At 47.9% G+C, this 27,076-nt stretch overlaps 1 protein-coding gene across 1 annotated transcript; it reads left to right on the top strand.

Annotated features, from left to right (window-relative positions):
- The first annotated feature begins 4,074 nt into the window (after positions 1–4,074).
- TBX21 (T-box transcription factor 21) lies at positions 4,075–16,357 on the top strand. Its single transcript, XM_081162358.1, has 6 exons — positions 4,075–4,568; positions 13,246–13,400; positions 13,743–13,864; positions 14,382–14,540; positions 14,691–14,752; positions 14,994–16,357. The coding sequence occupies exons 1-6, from the start codon at positions 4,078–4,080 to the stop codon at positions 15,610–15,612; spliced, it is 1,608 nt and encodes a 535-aa protein (XP_081018484.1). The 5' UTR covers positions 4,075–4,077; the 3' UTR covers positions 15,613–16,357.
- The last annotated feature ends 10,719 nt before the right edge of the window (positions 16,358–27,076 follow it).

Below are 27,076 nucleotides of genomic sequence, written 5' to 3'. Positions count from 1 at the left end.
AGGCTGGAGGCTGGATTTGAAGGATGCTTCATGGACACCAATGGATGCCCTGCCTCTGCCTCGCGACAGAGCCCCTCCGCCTTTACACTGCCTCACACCTCACTGAGACCCAGGTCCTCCTGGCAGAGGGTCTGTTAGCTCCATTTACTAGAGAACTTGAGATACCTGAACAGGCCACAGAGCCGGGGAGGGTGGAATTGGGGTTTCAAGCCAGCCACCCTGTTTCCCTCTGCCCCAGCCTCCAAGCACCCACAGAGCACACCGGTGTCTGACAGTAGACTCCCTCTCACTGGCTCGGCTCCCTCTCTTCTTCCCCCTCTTGCTTGGCCTGAGACTTTCTCACTGAGATACATTCTGGGTTTCTGACTTTGTGGTCCCTGTCCCTTTCCATCTGTAAATTTCTCTTTCAGAAATGCAACCCAGCCCCCTCACTGTGCGCTCTCTTTTCCTGTCTCATCCCCAACACGCTGTCTCCAACCCTTTCACTCATCTGCCCTTTTACAGCCTCTTGGGCTGTGCCCAGCAGGTTGGAGGGGCAGAATCCTGGGTGCTGGTGCCCCTGTGCTCTGAGTCTCCACTAACAGCCATCCCCTCCCCGACTCCTCCATGTACTTGCTGCTCAGCTTCCCCACGCCTTGCAGTATCAGCCCTTTCAAGAGCCTCCTGGGTCCCTGGGGGAGCTCAGCACCCCACACATTTTGAGGAATGAAGCCAGGTGGCTGTTAGATTCTAGGGTGAGGAATCTAACATGTGGTCCTGGAGCTTCTAGAGGAAAGTCTTCGATGCCTATAGCAGCCTTCCTCAGACACTAACCCTTCCCCACACTGAGGAGCGCACAGCAAGCAAGGTCTGGGCACACTGACTTTCTTAGGAGGGGACATGACTTGGAGATGAAAGAGCGAAGTGGGAGGGCTCCTGGGAGGCGTGGACTCCCTGGGGTCCAGCAGCACTTGGAGTTCTTCTTAAAGGCACAGATTCTGGGGACCTGCCCCAGGCCTGGGAATCATAATCTCTAAAGGGAGGTCTCAGGAATCCACATTGTAACAGCTTCGTGGCAGTCTGCAGCCCACAGGTGTGACAGTGCTCTATGGCATCAGGGAGTCTTCCTCATTTTGAGTCTTGATGGAAACCGGCTTGAAAAGAAGCCTTGAATACATGGAGAGGACAACAGGGTGAGGAAAACTGGTGACCAGGCTGGTGGCTTAGGAGCAATTTTCTGTTTTCCAAACCTTTTCTGTGACCATATGACTTTCCATGTATTATTTTGTTCTTCCTCAGAATGGAAAGGCAAACATTCTTGTGGGCAGAGCACTGGATCAGGAGACTGGGGTTCTTGCCTGGCTCTGCCAAGAACACGGTGTGTGAGTTTGGTAACTCAGTTCCCATACTTACTATCTACCTGTCTCATGACTGTGACCCTCCCATCCTGGACGCACACCCTGTGCATCGTCGTTCCCACCCCACCTGGGCCAGCCTTCTGGATGTTCATCGGGTTGATGGGATGAGAGAGGGCTGGGAGGGGCAGGGATAGGGAAGTAAGGGGGTCCCAGGGGGACTCATCTCTGGCTCCTCCTTCCCACCACTCCGGCCCTGGGGTTTGGGAAGAGGTGAGGTGATAAGAGGAGGAGGAGGTGTCTTCTTCTCACCGGAGCTGGTGGAGGGGAGGGACTGGCAGTGGCGATACCAGGGCCACTCAGCCCTCGCTTTTCACAAGCACTTTCTTTTTTGGGTGGAAGAAATTGGAGGGAGGGGGTGAACAATCGGTGGTTGATGAGCCAGGTTGTAAGACCCTCTGACAGTCCCTCAGGTTATAGGGGTACCACCCCAGCCACCCTCTTCCTCCAGGGACATGTCCCCAGGTGCATCTGGTTCTGAGACTCCTAATCCCTCCTGCCCCAGAAAGCTGGGTGGGAGCTCTGGGTCATCCTGTTCAGGGGCAGGAGGGATGGATCACTTGACCTGAGGACTAGTGTGGAAGGGAGGGGGGAAAGCAAGGGAGGAGTAAGACTCCATTTGGCCTCCCACAGCCAAGCACTTAGCAGAAGTTCCCCCCAAAGAGGTGTCAGCATTCAACTGTCTCACATCTTCTGGAGATAGTCATTACTGAAATCTTGCAGGTTTCCCAAAAGGTAGCCAAGGATCCCAAGGTCACCGTCTCTTTCAAGCAATGCTGCCCCACTTGGAACAGCAGGCAGAAACGCCCGCCTTTCTTAAAGCAGGGGAAATGATGGGTAAGGGGGGAGGAGGCCTGTCCCGGTTCTGGCCTCCATTGTCAGGGGCTGTGCTGATTCTCTCTCCCCTCCACCTTCCCTGGGTCATGCCTGCCCCCTGGGGTCCCCAGCTTTGCCTTCGCCTGCCAGCCTGCCTCTCGGTTCAGCTCTAGTTGGGAGCAGAGAGTCCCCATGGACGCCTAAGGGTGAAGCCCTGTTGGGCTGGGACAGAGATGTAGAGATTCAGCCCCCAGGGGAGAATTGAAGAGGGCTGGGGAGGCGGGGGAGAGGAAAGGTTGGCCTTTACCAGATGAAAGTATTTTTCAAAACACTCTTTAAAAATGTAAATCTTTATCTATATATTGACATGCAAAAAATTCCATGACACCTTGTGGAGTGAAAAAGAAAAACACATTACAAAGCAGCATGTGTGGTGTTTATATAAAATTATGTGTGTGCTCGAGCACGCACACGCACGCACACAAATGACAGAAACAAGGAGGCTGGTGCAGGGAGCGACATCTGGAAGAGTGGTCACCAAAAAGTTAATCTTAAATTTGGGGTGATTTATACAGTTCTGATTTTACTTTTACTGCTTATGTTTTCTATATGAGTATGTTTTATCTTTATATACAGGAAAACTCCCAATGATGCTATTTTCAATGGGGGGGGGAGGGAAAAGATAGTTTTCATTGTAAAAGGAATATAGCTACATTAGTCAACAGAAAAGGAAAAATAGAACAGAAAAGCGATAGTCCTATCACCTGAGCAGCCCTTCAGAACATGTGGAGGGTTTCCTTCCTGTCAGCCGGCTTCTGAATCTGTTCAAAGTAGCTTTTCCATCTCGGTATAATAGCAGATTGGAAGGTGCCGCGCAGGCACCCCATCTCATGTAAGGCTCAGGGCTCCTCTGAAAAGATCAGTTTCCCCCAGTCTACTGAAGCACTGGAGGCTGACATTCAGGCAAGGGACGTGATTTGCTCAGGTCACACACACCTGAGTGAGGGCAGAGCCAGTCCTGAGACTGAGCACTGGCAGCCCAGTGCTACTTGGTGCCTTTCTAGTGCCCCTGGTGCCATGCCCAGGTGAGAGCTTTTGTAGGCCCAGCCTGGCTCAAGGCCCTGCAGAGCCCAGGCTGTTGTCAGATGTATTCGCCAAGGAACCAGGTTCCAGGTCTGCCCTGGGCCTCTGGCAGGGAGTAAGAGCACAAACGCTTCATGCAAAGCCACTTAGCACAGAGCGTGGACACACGGTGGCCATCCATGAATATCTGTTGAACATTCATGGCACTGAACCTGCCAGTGCTGCGAGAAGGCCCATTGCATCCCATCTGAGCCATCACGGAAGGCTCCCCGTAGGAGAGGGCCTTGCAGCTGAGCTTTCAAAAGTGGGTGGAATTTCCACGAGGGTCCAGAGAAGAGAAACAGGCTGGTGCTTCAGGTAGAGGGGCTGACTCTCCCAGAAGGCAAACTCCTGAAGCAGCAGGGACTCGCTGGTCTGCACAGTGGGGGCCTTCTAGTCCCAGCCGCCCCTCGTAGAATTTGTGAAGCATTAGCCACGAGGGGGCGGGGTGAGGCGGGGCGGGGCTGAGGTGGCGGGTGTGTGGGGGATCCAGAGAGCTTCATAAAGCCACAGCAAAGGCGCCGCGACACTAGTGACAGCGGCCCGCTGGAGAGGGAGCCCGGGAGCTGCCGCGCGCCCGCCAAACGCAGGCGCAGGACCCAGGCGTCCGAGTCCAGATTCCGGTGGGGCCCCCGCCCCCGGGGCCCCCGCCCCGCCCCGCCCTCCAGTCCCTGATCCTCTGGGCCACCCCCGCGAGGAGGGGGTCGGCCCCCGACGGCCGCTGGAAGGTGCCCGCCCGCCCCGTATGGGCATCGTGGAGCCAAGCTGCAGAGACATGCTGACGGGCACCGAGCCGATGCCAGCGAGCGATGAGGGCCGGGCGCCCGGCCCCGACCCGCAGAACCGCTACTTCTACCCGGAGCCGGTCGCGCAGGACGCAGCTGAGCGCCGCGGGGGCTCCAGCCTGGGGGCGCCCTACGCCGGGGGCGCCCTGGTGTCCGCCCCGCCCGGCCGCTTCCTCGGAGCCTATGCCTACCCACCCCGGCCCCAGGCCCCCGGCTTCCCCGGGCCCGGCGAGCCCTTCCCGCCGACGCCGGGCGCCGAGGGCTATCCGCCCGCGGACGGCTACGCGGTCCCAGACCCGCGCGCAGGACTCTACCCGGGGCCGCGCGAGGACTATGCGCTGCCCGCCGGGCTGGAGGTGTCGGGGAAGCTGAGAGTCGCGCTCAACAACCACCTGTTGTGGTCCAAGTTCAACCAGCACCAGACGGAGATGATCATCACCAAGCAGGGACGGTGAGTGAGGCGCGCGCCGCAGCCCGGAACTCGGACGCCTGTCTCTCTCTCTGTTTTTCTGTCTAGACGTGGCTCGTGTCTCCGTGTCCCTCACTGTTTGGGTTTAGCCTTTGGGGGAGGGAGAGGGGCTGGTAGGGAAGTTGTGGGCCTTGTTTATCCCGGGAGATTACACTAACAGGCAGAACCCAGAAGAGGGATGGATGAGAGTGGGTGCAATGAGAGTTACCTTGGCTTAGGGGTTCACCCAGAACTGGTGTGTGCCCTGCTCTTTGCCTGAATCTCGGGCGCAGCAGGCAGAGGGGGTGCAGTGTTGTGGGTTTGACAGGGCAGGACACCTCTTAGCCCCTGTGTTTGGGGAAATGGAGGGGAAGGGCAGAGTCTTGCAATGTAACCAGCACTAACGCAGTCCTCATCTTCCCAGGCCCCTGGTGCCCACTTCACCCAGCCCCTCATCTTCCCAGGCCCCTGGTGCCCACCTCACCCAGCCCCTTTGCTGCTGTTGTTCACAGGTCAGCTTTGGGAAGGGAGGTAAGACTAGGATTTAGTGACACAGAGACACAGTGGTCAAGTTTCCTTTCCGGTAGTTCTTTGAGTTCATGTCGTGTGTGTGTGTGTGTGTGTGTGTGTGTGTGTGTGTTGGGGGGTTGGTAAAGTGTGTGTGGGGCACAGATCTCTTCCAAAAACAGGCTCTTGCCGGAGGGCCCAAATGCCCATGGGCCCAAGCAGGCGAGGCGAAGCCAACCCATGGGTCCCAGCTGGCAGCCAGCCCCATATTCTGTACCCTTTGAGGTCTGTCCCCTGAAAGCCTATGCTACACATTCACTGGTCCAGCCTGCGGAACCCATGGCTTAGGACCCTCGGGGCTCAGCTCATGTGGGTTAGGGTTTGGGGCTGGTAGGGTTTGCTTCCGGAGAGAGCCTCCTGCGTGGGGAAAGAAAGAGAAACTCGCAAGTTGTGTGGTATTTGTTTAGTAAGTAAGACTCTGAGCAGGCCCTGCCGGTGTTTGTCATGGGAGAGTGTGCACCCACCTTTCCCAGGAGGGGCCATGTGGTTGAGACCTGTCTGTGGAGGGGCTCTCATCAGTGGACTTAGGGAGTGTTAAAGAGTGTATACCAAGTATGGAGCTTGGAGAGAAAGACAGCAGAGGCCATACTGGGCCTGGGGGTTGACATTTAGTCTGGGTATTGCTGGAACATTCTCCCCTCCTGATGATTTCTGTGGAGTCACCTGGGATTGAGGGACCTGTACACCAACCACAATCGGCTCAAGTTGCTGAGCTGTTCCTCTTTCCCTGGGATGGGCTCAGGAAAGTTGGCATTTTCTTCAACAGCATGACCTTCATCTCCTGAACCTTCTGATCATTCCTCTCTGCTCCCTGGAACCCTAGCCCTTCTGGGTCCACCCAGGCACAGCCCAAGCTTGTAGTCCCATTGTGTCTGAATTGGAGGGGACCCAGAAGATTTTTTCCAGTCCCCTCCCTCCCTGCACAGATAAGGAAATGGGCCCAGAGACAGTAAGAGACTCTTCTGAGGTTACACAGCACACCCTTCACTGGCAGAACTGCCTGGGTTTCTCCCATGGCCAGGAGTAAAAACAGCCCCTACACTCTCCGTGGGCCTTGATGCATTCAGAGTGCTTTCACTTCCATTATTTCTCTGTGTGCTAGGTAGGTCAAGCAGTCTTCCCATTACATAGCTGGGGGCACTGAGGCGCAGGGATAGTAAGTGGCTTACATTCAGTCACACAGAGGCCTGAACTTGGGCCTCCACCCTGTGGTGTGGTCAGGAAGCCTTCCCACCCTGGGATCTGGGTCTCCCCACAGCCTGCTGTCAGGCCCTGGCCCCTCCAGTTTGAGAGGTGAGGTGGATGGAGCGTCAGCCGGAACTTCAGGGACCTGACGGGTACTGGGCCAGTTGTGGTTTGCCCACAGGCTGTTTAGGGAGGTATCTCAGGGGATGCATCTCTGAATGTGGGTCCCCATCTCTGCCCCTCCAGTCTCCTTCTGTCCTTAGGTTCCTGCCGAATAATTCTCTCTTGACAAGTTTTGTTGTCTCCTTTCTAGATCCATACACTTACTTTTGTGAATTATGAAAAATTCTAGTAGCTCTGGCCCATACGGCTCAGTGGTTAGAGCGTCGGCCCACACACTGAAGGGTCTTGGTTCGATTCCCAGTCAAGGGCATGTACCTGGGTTGCAGTTTCAATCCCTGGCCCTAGTTGGGGCATGTGTGGCGGAGGCATCCGATCGGTGTGTCTCTCTCACATTGATGTTTCTCTCTCCCCGTCCCTCCCTCTCTTCCACTCTCTAAAAATCAATGGAAAAAATATCCTAGTGTGGGGATTAACAACAACAAAATTCCAGTATAGTTGACCCTCAAACAATATGCATTTGAACTGAGCATCTTAACTTACACGCCTATTTTTTTCAATAAATACCGTAAGTGCATTTATTCATCCTTATGATTTTCTTCTTTTTTTTAAATATACCTTTATTGATTTCAGAGAGAGGAAGGGAGAGGGAGAGAGAGAGAAACATCAATGGTGAGAGAAAGTCATTGATCGACTGCCTCTTACACGCCCCGGACTGGGGATCGAGCCCGCAACCAGGGCATGTGCCCTGACTGGGAATCGAACCTCAATCTCCTGGATCCTAGGTCGATGCTCAACCGCTGAGCCACGCCTGGCCGGGCCTTATGATTTTCTTAGTTACATTTTCTTTTCTCTAGCTTACTTTATTATAAGGATACGGTATATACTTATAACATATAAAATATGTGTTACTTGACTGTTTATGTTATCTGTTAAGCTTCGATTACTGGTCAACAGTAGGCTATTAGCAGTTAAGTTTTGGTCGAGTCAAAAGTCGTTAAGTGAATTTTCGACTGCATGGGGGTTGGCACCCCTGCCCCCGTGTGGCTCCCGGGTCAGCTGTATATACAAAAGTGGAGAGGAAACTGTAGCGGACGCCCACCTACCCATTCCAGCTGCAGCGGGCAGCGCTGGCCCGGTCGCCCTCCTTCCCCCCGCTCACTTCGCTTCCACCCTCTGGGCTGCAGCTGTATCAGTGAAAGTGTAAAGAATTAGTAAATCCTAGACACAATGTTATTTCATCCTTAAGTATTCCTTTATGTATCTCTAAAAATAACTTTAAAAAAATAAACACAATACCATTAGCAAACCTGAAAAGAAATGCCTAAATATCGTCAAATCTCCCAGACTGTTTCACAAGCGTGGGGTGTGCGTGTGCGTGTGCGTGTGTGCGTGTGTGTGTTTTACAATCATCTCTCGCTCTCGACCCGCCCTAAGTGACTGCTTCAGACACGGTGGGCTCCCTTTTGGAAGCGAGCGGTGGCTGCTCCCCATATCTTTTGACTCCTCTCCTTGGATCAGGCCTCAGGGGCCCCATGGTGGGGCGAAAGGGACAGAGGACACGTCACCCCAATTCAGTCCGACCAGCCCTGAATCACCCCATATCTGAGCTTGGGCTCCAGTGACCTGGGAAGTTGGCAGCCATTTTCTTCTGCTATCTGCTTCTGAAAAGCAAGAGTTGGGCTCAAAGGACAGCTCCCTTTCTGTCCTCTGCCTTGGCAGTCAGGCTTGTCCCTCCGTGGGTTCCAGTGACCTGCCAGTCACCACCACATCACCCACAGCCTTCTTCCTTTTTGAAAAATCCTTCCAGCCCGGGCCCACCCACAGCCCTGCAGCCTTTTGCGTTGAGCTGACTCACTTGCTCCCAGATCCTTCCTCTCCCTCCCACCTCAGTCCCACCCCTCGGGCTGGACCAGCCGCACAGTCATGCTCTCCTCGACGGGTGGGAGCGGGGTGGGGGCAGGCAGTGGGTGATTCCAGGTCCAGAGGCTGATCCAGGCAGCTCAGGTGGAGCTGGGACGGGGAAGCTGAGGACAAACGGAGGGACTGGCTAACTGGAGGCTTGGTGTTCAAGTCTGTGTGTTTGTAGAGACTTGGGGTGCCTGATGGCGCCCACCCCAGGCCTGTGCTACGTTTCTGTGCTGCACTGTATTTGTGCTATGGATGTGCTGGTGAGCCTGTAATAGTTGACGGTAGACATTCTCAGTAGAGGAAGAGAGAGGCTGGTGTCTGGGTGTGTGGGTGTACATTTATTGCCGGCAATCCCCACTTTCCTGGGTGTGATTAGCTGATTATTATAATTAAAATAACTTTGGGTAGGTCTGTTGTTAAGTAGCTCAGCTTGCATTGTGTGTGTTTGTGTGAAGTTACGGGCTGATGAAACAATCTCTGTCCCACACAATCCTCCGTCCGTCGCTGGCCTCACAGCCATTGAGGTTTCCCCTTCTCTACATTCCCAATTCCAAGAATTTGACAAATTGTTCAAAAATATTTTCAGCTTTAAGGTTGCTTTAATTTCGACTGACTGGCTTTATTTCTCGTAGGGCAGGTGAAAACAGCTTTGCTTTCTGTTTGGTCGTTTGCTTATGGCCATTTGGTTTTTATTAAGTAGGCCTGAGGCTGGCGGGAGGAGGAGACCCCTCGGTGGGGAGTGCATTTTGCATTTTGATAGGTAAGAGGCATGGCCCGAGAACCCTCCTAAAAGGTGGTACCAGTTTACATCCCCATCTATAGTGTGTGAGAAGACCCATTTTCTCACAGGCCCATCAGCATTATATAGATATTACCAGTTTTGAAACATTTTGCCAACATGACTGACAAAAACTGTCTCCTTTTAATTTGTACTTAATGGTGGTGAACTGGAGCGTGTCAGAGGTGTTCGGGATTGGGGAGGGATACGATGTTGCTGCAGATATCTCAAGGCAGGATGGTCTTTAGGGGCAGTAGAGGAATTTGAGATCTTGAAACTTGTCCCCCGAGAGCAGAATGGTCAGTGGACTTTTGGGGGGCCTCAGTTTGGCACCAGACCCATTGTTACTCCCTGTTACTTCCCAGAAAAGTGTCATGTAAATCAGGGGCTATTTTAGGATTCCAGCTGGTGATGATTCTAGACTTTTAGGGTGAAATTGAGACCTCCCTTCCCCTCTCCCCTTTGCCCATCTCTTCCTGTGTGCCTTCCATTTCCCTCTACCAGCGCTAAGCGAGATGGAGGGACAGAGACCACAGTCTGTGCTCTGCAGTCAGGAGACTCCGGCTCTGCTCTCCCACCAAGGAGCCATCACCAAACCTCCTCAGGCTCCTTTTCTTCAAGTATAAAATTGAGCCCGGCCGAGTGTGGCTCAGCGGTTGAGCATCAACCTAGGATCCAGGAGATCGGGGTTCCATTCCCCGTCAGGGCACATGCCCAGGTTGTGGGCTAGACAGCCGATCAAGGACCCTCTCATCATTGATGTTTCTCTCTCTCTCCCTCTCCTTTCCTCTCTCTGAAATCAATAAAGATATGTTAAAAAAAAAAAGGTATAAAATTGAAAATAACATTTTATGTCTCAAAGGGCTGGTTCAATGAACTGGCTGCTGCATAAGTAGAGGCTCAATGAATATGTTCCCTTCTCTCCCTTAATTCCTACAAGTTTGGATAGGAACCAGTGACCATATAGGAAACGTGTGAGTGGCCTGACCACTGTCGTAGAATGAGTTGGTGGTAAGACTGGGTTGAAAATATTCTCCCACCCTCGATTGCTCAAGGCCTCTTCCTAACCTTTGATTTCTCAGATTGACTGGCCTGCTGAGCCCCTGGGACCCAGGGCCTGAAACTGGAACTTTGGACTCTTGCTCAGGGTCCTTCGGCCTGGCCAGAGGGCTTTGACAGCTCTGGGCCTGGAAGAAAGTGGGATGGGGGTGGGATGGGAGAGAAGGTGAGCTGAGTTTCACATCTTTTGAACTTCTTAACAGCTGTCAGAGAAAAGATGGACGGGAGTTATTATCTCCATTTACGGGTGAAGAAACAGATTTGGTTTGACAATTAACTTATCCAAGGTCATAGGGCCGGTAAGTCTCTTGATCTCAGCGCAGGAGAGTCTGAGGAAGGCAGGAATGTGGTAATGCCCTCCGGTGAGACCTCCCCAAGATTACTAAGGGCGTTTTGCTGGGACCCTCTGGCACTAGGATCTACCCCATGGTGTTCCTAGGGCCCTGGAACTCTCTTTCCCCCAGGTTTCCTGACTCGCGGACTAGTGCCTTTCTTCCCCTCTTATGGAACTTCTCTTAAGAGGAGGGAAAAAGTGTGTGGGAATGAAAAATAATTTTGATGAGGGTAACTCTGACATCCTGAAAACTCTGCTCTTCCAGCCTGTGTTAGAAAGGGTGAGCCACTGGAAATTATGGTGGCTGGTGCTGGTAAAGGTGGTGGTTGTCTTGATGGTGGTGATGGTGGAAGGGGTAATCGTAGTGATGATGATAGTAGAAGCTGATGGTTGTGGTAATGGCTGAGGTGCAGTTGTAGTGATGGTGGTGATGGGGATAGTGATGGTGAAGGTGATGGAGATGGTGGTGGTAGGGGAGTGCTTCTTTTTCTGAATTTATTACTCTGGCACAATAATGCAGAATTCCAACACCAACGTCCTCCACTTTCCCTGGGAACTAGGACTTCAACTATGAGGACTGTGTTTGATAGAGCCCTATTTCAGGTAGGTGGAAAGCTCCACCTAGGACTTTAGCTACTTCTCTGAAGGCCCAGGCCTACGGCAGGCAATACCACAGACATCAGGCCCAGAAGGATGGGGCAGGGAGAGCCTGTGGATGGGTGCCATGAGGCTAGGAGTGTGTTAGCACCGTGAGAGCCGCAGTGGAGAGGGTGGATATCAGACTGAGGCCAGACCAGGGCTCGGGGGACTGTGGCTTGAGGACCTAGTAGGAATTGCCTGTGGGGGACTGGCTTGAGGCTTTGGTCCCCTAGGAAGCAAACTAAGGTTACAGACAGTGGTGTGCAGCTAATGTCTAGCAACTAACCCTCTGAAAGAAAAACGTTTATTTATTTATTTAAATCCTCACCTGAGGATATTTTTTCCCACTGCTTTTAGAGAGAGTGGATGAGAGAGAGAGAGAGAAACATCAATATGAGAGAGACATATCAATTGGTTGCCTCCCCTGCACACCCAGACCAGGGCCTGGGATTGAGCCTACAACCAAGATATGTGCCCTTGTCCAGGATCAAACCCGGGACTCTTCAGTCCATAGGCCGATGCTTTAACCACTGAGCCAAACTGGCTAGAGCTGAAAGCGAAATATTTTTAGAAGCCCTGATTCATAGTGATTGCTGATTTCCAAGATATAAATACTCTTATGGTGGTTGATTTCAAGCTACCCATGTGATATTACTAAATGCGGAGTTGGGAAGAGTCGTGGAGTGGTGCATATTATCTAGATTTCCACATACAGGTACAATAGACATAAATAACCTCAGCAGCAGAGATAATAGGAAAATGTAGTAAAATATTTGGGAAGTGATGATTTTTGAATATGTATTACCTTGGTTTATAATGTAGCTCAAAAGTAAGTTTACAGTTGTTTGTATGGAAAATAATACAATAATTAATAAACAATAATACAAGAATAAACTCTGTTTCTCATACTTACAACTGTAAACCTACTTTTGCCCCACCCTGTGTTTCATTGTGAATTTATATAACTTACTTTTTATTTATTTATTTTTTAAAGAATTTTTTTATTGCCCGACTGGGTGTGGCTTAGCGGTTGAGCATCGACCTAGGATCCAGGCGATCGGGGTTCAATTCCTGGTCAGGGCACATGCCTGGATTGCGGGCTCAATCAATGACTCTCTCATCATTGATGTTTCTGTCTCTCTCTCCCCCTCTCCTGTTCTCTCTCTGAAATCAATAAAAATATATTTTTTTTTAAAAAAGAAAAAAAAAGAAAATGGACCATTGCTTAAAAAAAAAAAAAAAAAAAAATTTTTTATTGATTTCAGAGAGAGGGAGAGAGAGAGAGAAACATCAATGATGAAAGTCATTGATCGGCTACCTCCTGCACGCCCCCTACTGGGGATCAAGCCTGCAAGCTGGGCATGTGCTCTGACCAGGAATTGAATCCTACCTTCTGGTTCATGGGTCGATTCTCAACCACCGAGTTATGCCAGCTGGGCAACTTAATATTTATTTATACTTATATTTTTATTTTTTGTTAATCCTCACTAGAGGATATTTTTTCCATTGATTTTTAGAGAGAGTAGAAGGGAAGGAGGAAGGGAGGGAAGGGAGAGAAAGGGAGGGAGGGAGGGAGGGAGGGAGGGAGGGAGGGAGGGAGGGAGGGAGGGAGGGAGGGAGAGAGGGAGGGAGGGAGAAGAAAGAGGGAGAGAGAAAGGAAAGAAAGAAAGAAAGAAAGAGAGAGAGAGAGAGAGAGAGAGAGAGAGAGAAAGAAAGAAGAAAGAAAGAAAGAAAGAAAGAAAGAAAGAAAGAAAGAAAGAAAGAAAGAAAGAAAAGAAAGAAAGAGAGAGAGAAAGAAAGAAAGGATTGAACCTGCAATCCGGGTACATTCCCTTGACTGGGAATCGAACCCGTGACCTTTCAGTGAACGGGCCGACGCTCTAACCACTGAGCAACACCGGCCAGGGCTATAACAATTTTTAAATTTGGCTGTTGAACAAATGGATGGCAAACACCCTGAACATGTCCAGTTGGCTGTCCTGAGGGGTGGGAGCCAGTGGAGCCCAGCACTGAGGACCTTTGCACAAGGTGTGGCTGTCCGAGGGGCTGGGGGCTGATCCGTGTTGGTGGGTCTCTGTTCTCCCCAGGCGGATGTTCCCATTCCTGTCATTTACTGTGGCTGGGTTGGAGCCCACCAGTCATTACCGGATGTTTGTGGACGTGGTCTTGGTGGACCAGCACCACTGGCGGTACCAGAGCGGCAAGTGGGTGCAGTGTGGAAAGGCCGAGGGCAGCATGCCAGGTATGCGCCCGCTTGGGAGGAGCGGGCACGCTTTTTCTCCAAGATTGGGCGCCCCCTTGTGGATCCAAGGGGAACCCCCAAGTGCCTGCACCTGACACCTAGGATTTAGTTCCCCATCACACCATGCCCCACCCCTCCTACTTCTCGATTCCTTTCTGTCATCACTTTTCTGCTTTGCTCTGGCCTGTCTTCTGCTCTGTCCTCTGCCCACACCTCCCCTTGCCCTGCTTGTGTGCTCCTCCCCCTGCATCCTTTCTGATATCCCCTCAGGACAGGCAAAGAAGGCCCCCTCACTGTGGGTCTGGCCCTGGGGGCTGCATGCCAAACGTTAACTGTCCACAGGAAACCGCCTGTACGTGCACCCAGATTCCCCCAACACTGGAGCCCACTGGATGCGCCAGGAAGTTTCATTTGGGAAACTAAAGCTCACGAACAACAAAGGGGCCTCCAACAATGCGACTCAGGTAGGACCCCTTCCTGGGGGCTAGCCCCCTCGCCCCCCGGTCCGGAGCCCACAGGGGTGCCCTGCAAGCTGATACTGCTTTATAAGAATCATTTTTCTTCCTCTCTGTTTTTTTCCACCCACCTTGAGGGGAAGATGAGGTGGGAAGAAGCTGAATCTCAGGGCAGACAGTGTCACATTCAGGCTGACACAGGTCAAGCCAGTCTGGGGGTTTCTCCGCCAAATCCCAGGCTGCCATCGCTTGGGTAATATGCTAGGCGTAGAGTTGGTACCTGTGGTCCCAGGGAATGGATGTTCTGAAAAGCCCTGTTTGTGCTAATACCTTGGTCACAGTAGACATCTGGGGATAGGAAATGGGGCAAGAGGGTAGAACTGGTGCCTCCAAGGGACTGGAGTTGGAAGGCCTGGGGAAAGTTGCATGGTGTCAGGGCAGGGGAATGGATATGATGACCTCAGGGTGGGGGGAATCTTTCAGACTCCCTCCTCCCCACCTCCACAACCTTCTTGCTCTCTCTCAGATGATTGTGCTCCAGTCCCTCCATAAGTACCAGCCCCGGCTGCACATTGTCGAGGTGAATGATGGGGAGCCAGAGGCGGCCTGTGATGCTTCCAACACGCATATCTTCACTTTCCAAGAAACCCAGTTTATTGCCGTCACCGCCTACCAGAATGCCGAGGTGGGGGCTGCCCCAGCAACCAAGTGTGGGCCTGAGCCTGGGAGGGGGAGGACAGAGAGAGTGGGGCCCCCAGTCTCCCTTGGGAGAGATTTTGGAAGTTTCCTAGCCCCACGATCAGGACTCAGGACACTCTGTTTCCCCTCTCTCTAGATTACTCAGCTGAAAATTGATAATAACCCTTTTGCCAAAGGATTCCGGGAGAACTTTGAGTCGTAAGTGCCACTGGTTTTACCTCATCTTCGAAGAGGCCTCCTCTTGGTCCCTCCTGAGACTGGGACCCCAGACATGTACTCAGCATATTTCCCTCTGCCCCTGAGAATGGAAGAGACTGGGATGGGTGCTGGAGGGCTGGTGGGCCAGGGAAGAAGGGTCTGGGAGGGATGTGGAACAGGCAGGCTCATAGGTGACCAGCACCGCTCCTGACCCCTGTCTTCTTGCCTCCTATTTTTTTAGCATGTATACATCTGTTGACACCAGTGTCCCCTCCCCGCCTGGACCCAACTGTCAATTGCTTGGGGGAGACCACTACTCTTCGCTCCTACCCAACCAGTATCCCGTTCCCAGCCGTTTCTACCCCGACCTTCCTGGCCAGGCCAAGGATGTGGTTCCCCAGCCTTACTGGCTGGGGGCCCCCCGGGACCACAGCTACGAGACCGAATTTCGAGCAGTCAGCATGAAGCCTGCATTCTTGCCCTCGGCCCCTGGGCCCACCATGTCCTACTACAGAGGCCAGGAGGTCCTGGCACCTGCAGCTGGCTGGCCTGTGGCCCCCCAGTACCCTCCCAAGATGGGACCAGCCAGCTGGTTCCGCCCCATGCGGACTCTGCCCATGGAACCTGGTCCTGGTGCTTCAGAGGGGCGAGGGCTAGAGGACCAGGGCTTCACCTCGCTGTGGACTGAGATCACCCCCATCCGGCCAGAGTCGGGCGATTCAGGACTGGGCGAAGGAGACTCTAAGAAGAGACGTGTGTCCCCCTATCCTTCCAGTGGCGACAGCTCCTCCCCTGCTGGGGCCCCCTCTCCTTTTGATAAGGAAACTGAAGGCCAGTTTTATAACTATTTTCCTAATTAAGCAAATGACTCGGTGAAAGGAACAGAAAGAGTGTTATAGGTTGGAGGACACCAACTAACACAGGCAACAGACTCAGGACTGAGTGGCCCCCAACTCCCTCTGATCCTTCACCTTTTGTAGTTGGTATGGAAAGAGGGGGGGTCAAAAAGGATTCTGGGGTTCATTGGCTGCTTCTTGGACCATGGTGAAACCGAAAAGGAGTGTTCCCTCCCCTTCCTGTGCCCTGACTACAGTCTTTTACCTGGTGCTGCTTCTGGCTGTGGGGTCCCAGCTGGAGAAGAGAAAACAGAACTAGAAGGTCTTGGATACAAAGGAGCATCCTATTTTCTGGGGGGTGGGTCAGGGGTTCAGGTGGAGAAGTGGAGGCTCAGTTCTCTTCCTCTGTAGAGGAACTTTCAGCATTTTTATTTGTGTGTGTTAATCCCTGATCTGAAAATAAAGGTACATAGATTTTATAACAGTGAGCCAGCCAGGATCAGGGAGAGGACTCAGGTGATTTGGGGCAGCTGGCCTGGGCCCGTCCACTCAGAGACAGCCCATCCCGCGGGAGGGACTGGGAATGGAGGGGGGGTGCCCGTCTCAAGATACAAGGACTTGGGGAGGGTTGGTTATGTGTGTGGGCTCGCGCTTTTTTCTTTTTTATTTTCTTGAACAAGGCGGCTATTTATTGTACAGAGAGTGATGTCTGGATACATTTCTCTTGTCTTCATCACTTTCTGAAAATAAACATGAAACTGTCAAGTGTATCCTGCTCTGGTGCCCGGGTGGGGGACATGGGGACTGCACTGGGAACTGCAAATGCATCGAAGTTGTTCTGTGGGCTCGGGAACTGAACCCCAACGTCTGAAGAACCTGTACCCCCTGGAAACCCGAAGTGGCTTCATTCAGGGAGTAAACTGAGTTAGAGCAAGAACATGTCCCACCTTCAGTGCTCAGATTGATGGTGGAAGCCACCTCGTAAGGCGACTTGAGACAGAACCATCCCTCTGCCTGTGTGTGTGTGTATCCTGACCTGTGGAGGAGGGGTGTGAGGTCAAGGCCAGAGGACAGGACTGGGGTGGGGGTCGGGGGTCTGAGGGGAAGGATGGCCTTAATTTTTTTCTTTTTTGCATTTGTAGCAACTTTGGTTCTCCATCTTCATCTTAGGGTAGTTTAAGGATTAAAGGAGTAAATGTAAGTTGGACCACATGAAGCCACTGTTTTTGTAGGTCAAGAACAGCCAAATATTGACAACTTCATATGATTCAACCTAATACATGTAAAAGGTTTCAAACAGTGTCTGATAAATAATAAGCACTAAGTACCTAAATTATTGTTGTTACTACTAATTCTCTAGCTCTGTTTCTCTCTCTCTTTACACACAAATGAATTGTGTTTGATAGATGCTTCTTTTAAAGAATTTAAGCATTGCAGAAAAGCATAAGAACAGCAATAAATTATCCCAAATCTTACCACCCATCAATAATTATCATTAACATTAGGTAGGTTAGATAGAAAGATAGAAATACTTTTATAAAATTGGAATCATACTGAAAATGCCCTTTTTTTTAAGCACAACTTATTTATTTTTTAAATGTGTCTTTATTGATTTCAGAGAGAGGAAGGGAGAGGGAGAGAGAGCGACAGAAACATCAATGCTGAGAGAGAGTCATTGATTGACTGCCTCTTGCACGCCTCCTACTGGGGATCCAGCCCGAAACCTGGGCGTGTGCCCTGACTGGGAATCAAACCAGCGACCTCTTGGTGCATGGGTCCACGCTCAACTACTGAGCCACACCGGTTGGGCTGAAAATGCTTTTTTTAATGAACACTTAATACTACCGAATTTTATTATTATTTTTTTAAATTTATCTTTATTGTTGAGAGTATTACAGGTGTCCCATTTTTCCCCGCAATTGACCCCCTCCACTTCGCTCCCACCCCCTCCCCAGGCCTTCACCCCATTATTGACTGTGTCCATGGGTTATGCATATATGCATATAACTTCTTTGGTTAATCTCTTCCCACCCTCCACCCCCCCTTCCCTCTTTCCTCTGAAATATGATCGTCTGTTGCCTGCATCAATGTCTCTGGATCTATTTAGTTTGTCAGATTCTTTTTTTCATTAGCTTCTTCTTAAAGAAGACCCTTCAACATTTCCTGTAGTGCTGGTTTGGTGGTGATGAACTCCTTTAGCTTTTTCTTATCTGTGAAGCTCTTTATCGGACCTTCAGTTCTAAATGATAGCTTTGCTGGGTAGAGCAATCTTGGTTGTAGTTCCATGTTTTTCATCACTTTGAATATTTCTTGCCTCTTCCTCCTGGCCTGCAAGGTTTCTGTTGAGAAATCAGCTGACAGTCATATGGGTGCTCCCTTATAGATAACTAATTGCTTTTCTCTTGCTTCTTTTAAGATTCTCTCTTTGTCTTTAACCTCTGGCGTTTTAATTATGAGTTGTCTTGCTGTGGGCCTCTTTGGGTTCCTCTTGTTTGGGACCCCCTGTGCTTCCTGGACTTGTCAGCCTATTTTTTTCCCCAGGTAGGAGAAGTTTTCTGTCATTATTTTTTCAAATAGGTTTTCAATTTCTTGCTCTCTTACTTCTCCTTCTGTCAGCCCAATAATACGAATGTTGGGCCTCTTGAAGTTGTCCCAGAGGCTCCTTATACTATCTTCATATTTCTGGATCCTTTTTTCTTTTTGCTCTTCTGGTTGGGTGTTTTTTGTTTCCTCGTGTTCCAAATTGCTGATTTGATTCTCAGCATCCTCTACTCTACTGTTGATTCCCTGTAAATTATTCTTCATTTCAGTTCGTGTAGCCTTCATTTCAAATTGGTACTTTATTATGTTACCTATTTTCTCAGTTATTTCCCTAATAGTATGCTTAAACATCCTTATAAACAAAATTCTGAACTCTGTACCTGTTATCTTACTTGGATCTATTTCATTTAGTTCCTCTTCTAGAGATTTCTTCTGTTCTTCCTTTTGTGACATGTTTCTTTGCCTCCACATTTTGGCTGCTTCCAGGTGTTTGTTTCTATGTATTAGGTAGAGCTGCTATGCTTCCTGGAATTTGTAGAGTGGCTTTGTGTAGTAGGTGTCCTGTAGGGTCCAGTGGCTCAGCCTCCCCAGTCACCTGAGCTGGGCCTTCTAGGTGCGCCCCTGTGTGGGCTGTGTGCACTGTCCTGTTGAAGTTGAGCCTTGGTTGCTGTTGGCATCACTGGGAGGAATTGACCCCCAGGCCAATCAGCTGTGAGGACCAGCTGCAACTACAGCCAAAGAGCTGCTGTGCTGGAGACACTCCTTTGGAGCAGGATTTACTTCAGTGAGGCTTTGTTGTTCACCAAGTGCACCCCTTGAGTGTCACTCGTGGATGTGGTAGGGTTGTAATCCAGCATGGTCGAGTCTGACCACCAGGTGCACTGTCTCTGGGGCCTCCCAGGAGATGCAAAGTCAACCTCTGCCAGTGCCTTGTCCAGGGCCACCCAGCATGAGCTACACAGCAAACCGTAGTTGGCTGCTACTTGTGCTGGGCTTGGCATTGTCTAGGAGAGGCCGAGCTATGAACCAATGCAGCTGCCGCTAGTGCCAGGCCTGGGGCCACTTATCAAGCCTTATGGGGCAGCTGCTGCTTGTTTGAGAGATTTTAGGAAAGTCCTAAGCATGAGGCTCTAGAGGCCACTTGCACAGAAAAGCCCCTGGAAATGGCCTGGATGAGCTGCAGGTGGGGAGGGGCGGGGCCTCCGGGAGTCACGGGGCGGGGCCAAAGGTGAGAGTCAGGCGCTGGCAGTTCAAACATGGCGCCTGCCTCCCGGCTCTGTGTGGAAGGAGGACTCTCCAAAGGAGCCATGGCCTCCGCCAGCCTTTCTGCCTGGGAGGAAGCTGCCCCTCCACCTCTCGCCCGGATCTCAGGCAGGTTAGTTCCTCCCCGAGTGTCCCGGGTCCTTTCAGGCCGCTGCCCGGCCCTGGGCTCAGAGGGAGCGTCCGAGTGAGTCGGTGCCGGGCCCTTTAGAGGAGCTGCTGGGGCTCCCGCGGCCTCCGCGACCCTCAGGGACAGTCCCCGCTGGTTTCACAGCCCGGAGTTGTGGGGACATCTCTTCCCAGCCTGGAGCTCTGGGCTGGGGGCCTGCTGTGGGGCTGGGACCCCTCGCTGCTCCGGGAAACCTCCACCCAGAGATGTCCCTCCCGGCTTTAAACCGCGGCACCGGGTGTGGGCCCCCCGGCAGTCTCCGTGATTCAGCCCCGATCAGCCCGCGTCTCCAACCCTCCTACCGGTCTGGGTGCTTCTTCAGCTCCCTGGTTGTAGGGCTTCTGTTCAGCCAGATTTCAGGAGGTTCTGAGTGATGGTTGTTCTGTATTTTAGTTGTAATTTTGATGTGGTTGCGGGAGGCGGCGGGTGCCGCTGTTACCTACGCCGCCATCTTGTTTTCCCCGAGCACACTACCGAATTTTAGTTCACAGAATTTATAACAACAACAGCAAACTACCCTGAACCTATCAAACCAACCATCAAAGCCCCCCAAACTCTCAAGTGAATGAAGGGAATCGCTGAACTCGAGATCAAGTTTTTTTCACCTTAAGAAATATTCCCTGAAGGAGCACGCTGAGGCTAAGAAAGGAGCTCCTGGGAAGCATTAAGGGGCTGGAGTTACCGTGTTTGCCTCAGCCCAGCGTAGAGCATCCCCATTCTAATGGGGGGACATCCTTATGGGCTTGGAGGTGTCACCACAATTCTGTTTGGAGCCTGGAAAACTTCGCTTCTGTCACGGCTCACATCTCTTCCTTTACTGGTCTCTGCCCAGAGGCCATTTCCATCGCCACCTGGTCAGAAGGAGGATCGATAAGAAGTTTCATTCCTCTTCAATGTGAGAGCTCAGAGTTTTGCGCCCCAGGAGTTTGCTGCTCTGTGAGTGCAGATTACTCCTCCCCCTGCCCCACCCTTTGGCTGCCACTCTCTGGAGTTAATTAAGGTGGGCTTATTTCCTTTCTTGGGGAACTGTTGTTGGTAATTATAAGACTCTTCTCCCCCACTATTTTTAAATGGGTTTTGTTCATTTCATTATATAATGAGGTGGAAGGAGTTGTGATCAAGTCTTACTCCATCATTTTTTCCAGAAGCCTGGCTGCAAAGATTTTAATACTATGTCATAAAGGTTCATTACTATTATTTCTTCTCTATTAAATGTACCTTTTACTGATTTTATATATATATATGAATATATATGAATATATTATATATGACTATAATATATATATACACACACAGTCTTTAGTTAATGTAATGCATTTTATCTTAAATGTTATATGGTCTGGCATTAATATTCCAATTTGTACTTTGTTTTTATTTGAATTCATCTGATACATTTTCTCATATTTAGTTGATAATGTCTTAGTTTCACTTTTGTTGTAGTTATGTCTTTGTCAAGCAGCAAACTAATGGATTTAAAAACACATTTTTTAAGACTCTTAAAATATCTTCTATTTATTTACAAATATAATGATCACTTATTAACCCACCATACAACTCAAAAACCTAAACACTAATAATAGCATAGCTAGTTATATATTACTCCATCCCATCTCCTACCTTTTCTTTATAGATAACCAGTATCCTGAATTTTTTGTTTATCATTTTCTTGCTTTTAAAATTATGTGTTAACACTTTATATATCTCATTATTACATTATTTAGTTTTAGTTGTTTTGAACTTTATAAAAAGTATGTATGTGTGTGTGTGTGTGTATATATATGTTATCTTTCTATGCATGAACAGGGAATATTTTTTCATTTATTTAGGTCACTCTTAAGATCCTCCATTAAAATTTTATAATTTACAACTATAGGTTTTTTACATCTTTTATTATATTATTCTTAAGTATTTTTTTCTCTATAAAAGGTATCTTTAAAAAATATATGTTCCCTAATTGTTTGTTTCTGGTATATAGAACTGCAATTGATTTTTGCATGCTGAGCATAAGATCCAGCCACCTTGCTAAACTCTCTTATTATTTTTGAATGATTTGCTATAAATTCATATTTTCTCTCTGGCTAGTCAGATTATTTCAAATAATGACAGTTTTATTTCCTCCTTTCTAATCATTATGTTTCTAATTTTTTTCTTATCTTATTGTACTGGCCAGCACTTCAAGTGCTAGTTTCTTGCCTTTGGGGGATGATTCCCACCCTCTATTTATTCTACTTTTTCCCTTATGCTGGTTTGGCATTTCTGTAATTTATTTCTATTATTTTAGTGGTTACTCTATACATTTTTTAAATATATTTTTATTGATTTTAGAGAGAGAGAAAGGGAGGGGGGAGAGAGACAGAGAAAAACATCAGTGAAAGAGAAACATCAATCAGCTGCCTCCTGCATGCCCCTCACTGGGGATCGAGCCCACAACCTGGGCATGTTCCCTGACGGGAATTGGACCAGCGACCTCTTGGTGCATGGGTTGATGCTCAGTCCACTGAGCCACCCCCGCAGGGTTCTATACATTTTAATATGCACATTTAATCTAACAAACTTAAATGATATTTTACCTTCCCTTCTGGCCAATAGAATAGTTTTAGATCACTTTATTTCTGATCTCCCCCATCCTGACATACTATTGTTTTTCCTCTCAAATAGGAAAAAGGGGCATAGGAATTACTTCAGGAAATATCTGAGGAAGCATAACAACCTATGCTTCCATTCTTATATGACAAATACCCTTATGTAATGAAAGAGACATTGTGGTGTAGATATGTGGCTGAATCATCTCCAAACACACCAAATCATAATGTTTTTTTTTACTCCACTGATTTGGTTTTCTCTCAATTCAATTGTGCTCTTTAGAACCTTCATTGGGAGTTAAAATTCTGCTATCGAATTTTAGTTTCCTTTTCAATTTTGTCTTATCTATCTCACTTTCATTCATGGACTATTACTTGTATATCTCAACTTTCTCCTAACAGATTTCTTTATTTCATTGAGGATGCTGAATAGTTCCCTGGAATTTTCTTTTGGATCTTGAGATGGCAAGGTAATCGAGTGAGGTAACTTACTATGGGGGATTATTAGCTATCAATCAATTAAATGCATAGTTGAACTATAGCACTTTTGGGGCAAAATAATAGATATTTTGTCTTCAGATCATACTCCTCCTTTATGAAAACTCTACCCACATCTTCTTCTTTCCAGGGATTAATCCCCTGAAGGCCATGATAATATGATGTGACCCTGCCCCACCTCATACCTCATTATAGCTGATTTTAAGAGGGTTGATACATGAAAGAACTAGGGTTGAGAGTCACTAGTTAGTTTGGGGTATTGCTTGAGTTTGGGTTGTATAAACTGTGGTGCATCAGCCAAGTATATGAAAATAGAGAATGCATCTTGTGAAGAGAAGAACAGAAGAAGATGTGTGAAGAGAGAGAGTGTTAAAATATAAGAGGGAGTGAGTGATAGTAAGAGCAAGAGTGAGAGTGAGAAAGAACTTCCTGGTTCTAGTTCCTCTTAAGGTCCTACAGAACTTCCTCTCTTTGTCCTCTGAACAACACCCACGTGCTAACAACATTTTCCCTTCAGTTTGGAGTGGGAGTCTGGGACGACTAAGACAACCTTGATTAAGACATCCCTTCCCAGTCGTAATAAACAAATCACATCATTGTGAGAGGATGCAGACAGTGTTGCACATTTTGTTCCTAGAGTGGGAGGACTTGTGTCCAGCTCATCCCAAAGTAATATCAGGTGATTAAGAACAAAGTGAAAAGGTTTGGGGGTGGGTTAGGGTGGGTGACAAAGACCACATCCTCATTTTACCCCTGTGGGAACTATTTTCTGATCCATCAGAAGGTTGACCCTGTTATTCCTAGGTCTTGCTGAAGTAGTGCAGGTTCTGTATGCATAACAAAAGCTTGAAAAGCTTAGCCAATTCTTGATTATGGAGTTAAAGCTTCTAGGTAGGTAGTCAGACCACAACCATAGCCTGAAGTGGAGGGTCATATCCAGGGCCTGCTTGTTTTTCATGTTCAACACTAGCCAGAGAAACCTAGGGCTACAGGTCTGTTAAAAAGAGGTGGGCGTACATTTGGATGTATGCTGTGAACTTGGGGGAACAGTGGGTTGTCTTTTTTTTTTTTTTAATATATCTTTATTGATTTCAGAGAGGAAGGGAGAGGGAGAGAGAGAGACAGAAACATCAATGATGAAGAGTCTTTGATTGGCTGTCTCCTGCATGATCCCCAGTGTCCCCCACAGAGAATTGAGCCTGCAACCTGGGCATGTGCCCTGCCCAGGAATCCAACCACAATCTCCTGGATCATAGGTCGACGTTCAACTGCTGAGCCACACCCGGCCAGGCCCCATATTAAGTTCTTATTCATATCAACCTAACTGTACCTCAAATGTCTTTCACAATTGATTTGTTTGCAAGGCTCCCAAAGTCCGCATCTGAAACATCTTTTAATATGGAAAACATCCCTGATATATATATTGGGGTGTGTGTGTGTGTGTGTGTGTGTGTGTGTGTGTGTGTGTGTTATTTTATAAATATGGAATCCCATTAGAATGCACAGTCTGGTTGTCCAGCTAGAACTTTTGGACCAATTTTATAGTGAAAGGGATTGTAAAGAAAATTCAAGCAAGGACTGGTGTCATATCTTCAAAGAAGGAGCACCTACTCACCCTAAATCCAGAGGTCTCCAAGGAAAAGAAATACATTTTTTCCTTTGAGCTACTATACTTTGAGGTCTCTTTGGTAGTAACTTAACCTGTTCTAATATCTGAACCCCCTTCCCACTAAGTCATCAAGGGAAATATGTGCATAAGAGATAATGGGTGGTTATTATCGTAACGCCATTTGACTAGTCCATTAGTTCCCCACTTATCTGCAATGCCATCATTGTATCAAATTCCAGGGTACACGTAGGTATCTTTCTAGATATTTTCTTCCTTTTGCAGTTTTGTGTTGCATAATGATGTTTCAGTCAACAACAGACCACTTACATGATGGTGATCCCATGAGATTATAATGAAGCTGAAAAGTTCTTACCACCTAGTGATGTCTTGTCATAATGTCATAGCCATTATAACGTCATAGCTATCATAATGTCACCGTGCAACTTATTACAAAAATACTTACCATTGTGTTACAGTTGCCTACAATATTCAGTACAGTGATATGCTGTACAGGTTTGTAACCTAGGAGCTGTAGGGCAACAGAATTCGTCACCCTAAAATATGTCTATTTGGCATAAGGATTATTTTACGCTGGTTAATTTGAAGAAACAGCAGACATAGGAGAAGTTTGATAACCAAGTAGAAGTTACCCTTTGTAAATTGTAAGGGAAATCTCCATCTGTAAGGGTGTCTCCTTCCTTGTACCAGGATGAAGGAGGTGACCTTATTCCTAGAAACTCTTACTAACTCAGAGGAGAATGACAATTCTGCGTAACAGCCTTACCTTTGTTTACTGTGCTTTTCCTGGTAACCTCCCATAATTGGCTCCCTACCCCCAACATAATTTTTTTGTCTTCAGCTGAAGATAGTATTTAAAGTGGTGGCTTCAGCCATTTGGGGGAGTTACACAGTTTTCCTGGGTTTCTCCCATGTATACAGGAGGAATACATGTTATTAAACTTTTCTTAGTTTTTCTCCTGTTAATCTGTCCTTTGCTATAGAAGGTCTCAGTCAAGAACCCAGAAGGGAAAAGGGATAATTATTTTTCCTTCCCTACAGAGCAATAGGTTGTACCAGATAACGTAGGTGTGTAGTAGGCTATAACATCTAGGACTGTGTAAGTGCACTCTGATGTTCTCACAATGACAAATTGCCTAACAGTGCATTTTTCAGAACATATCCCCATCATTAAGCAGCACATGACTGTATTCATCTATTTTTCCATTACTATGTCAATAATACACTTTTTAAATAAAACATTTCACTTTGAGGTCTTTGTAGATTCACATACAGTTGTAAGAAATAATACAGAGAGATTCCATGTACCCTTTACCTAGTTCTCCCAATGGTGGTAGCACTTGCAAAGTTATGATACAATATCACAACCTGGATATCAGCATTGATACAGTCAAGATATAGAACATTTACATCACCACAAGGATCTCTCATGATGCCCTTTTATAGCCACACTCACTTCCCTCCAGACCCTATCTCCTCCCTAGCCCCAAGAGGTTACCCACTAATCATTCTCCATCAGTTTCTACTTTATACATTTTGGGGGCTCTGTTATTAGGTGCATATATATTTGTAATTGTTATAGAAACTTTTGTCAATGTACAATGTCCTTCTTCATCTTGTAACCTTTTTAAGAATTTATAATCTACTTTGCCTAACAATAATATAGCCACCCCAACTTTTTTGTTGTTACTATCTTCATAGAATATCTTTCCATCCTTTCACCTCCACCTCTTCATGTCCTTATATCCTTGCAGACAGCATGTAGATAAATTATATTTTTTCACCCCCTGCCAATTTCTGTCTTTTAACTGGTGTCTTTAGATCATTTAGACCATTTCTTCTTTTCTATAAATTTGTCTCTCAGAACTGCTTCATCCCGTAAATTTTTTTAAAAAATATATCTTTATTGATTTCAGAGAGAGGAAAGGAGAGGGAGAGAGAGAGATAGAAACACCAATGATGAGAGAGTCATTGATTGAGCCCACAACCCGTGCATGTGCCCAGACCAGGAATCAAACCCCGATTGCCTGAATCCTAGGTTGACATTCAACCGCTGAGCCACACCCGTCTGGGTCATCCCGTAAATTTTGATATGTTGTCTTTTCATTTTCATTTAGTTCAATATATTTTTAGATTTTTGTCTGAGACTTCCTCTTTGACACATGGATTATTTAGACACTTGTTGTTTAGTTTCCAAGTGTTTGGAGATTTTTCTGTTATCTTTCTGTTATTAATTTTTAGTTTGATTCCACTGTGGTTGGACAACACAGTCTATATTATTTCAATTCTTTTAAAATTGTTGAGTTTGTTTTATGACCCAGGATGTGGTCTATCTTGCTATATGTGTTGTGGGCACTTGAAAGGAATGTGTAATCTGCTGATGTCAGTGAAGAGTTCTATAAATGTCAGTTAGATCATGTTGGTTAATGGTATTATTAAGTTCTTCTGTGTACTTGCTGATTTTCTGTCTACCAATTGTTGAGAGAGGGATGTTGAAGTCTCCAATATGATTGTGGATTTGCCTATTTTTTCTTTCAGTTATATCAGTTTTTAGTTCACATATTTTGTAGCTCTGCCCTTTGGTGTAAACATATTTAGAATTGTTATTTCATCTTGGTAGGTTAACCTTTCATCACCCTTGTTCCTGGTAATTTGCTTTGAAGTCTACTTTATATGATATTAATATAGCCACTTCTGCATTCTTTTGATGTTTGCATGATATATCTTTATCCATCCTTTTACTTTCAACCTGCCTATGGTGTTATATCTAAAGTGAGTTTTTTTTTTTAATTTTATTGATTTTTAGAGAAA

The sequence above is a fragment of the Miniopterus schreibersii genome, assembly GCF_964146895.1.
Source record: "Miniopterus schreibersii genome assembly, chromosome: 16".
In the NCBI taxonomy this organism is placed as follows: Eukaryota; Metazoa; Chordata; class Mammalia; order Chiroptera; family Miniopteridae; genus Miniopterus; species Miniopterus schreibersii.
The sequence above is the reverse complement of the archived record's forward strand: the minus strand, read 5'-3'. Positions and strand labels throughout refer to the sequence as shown.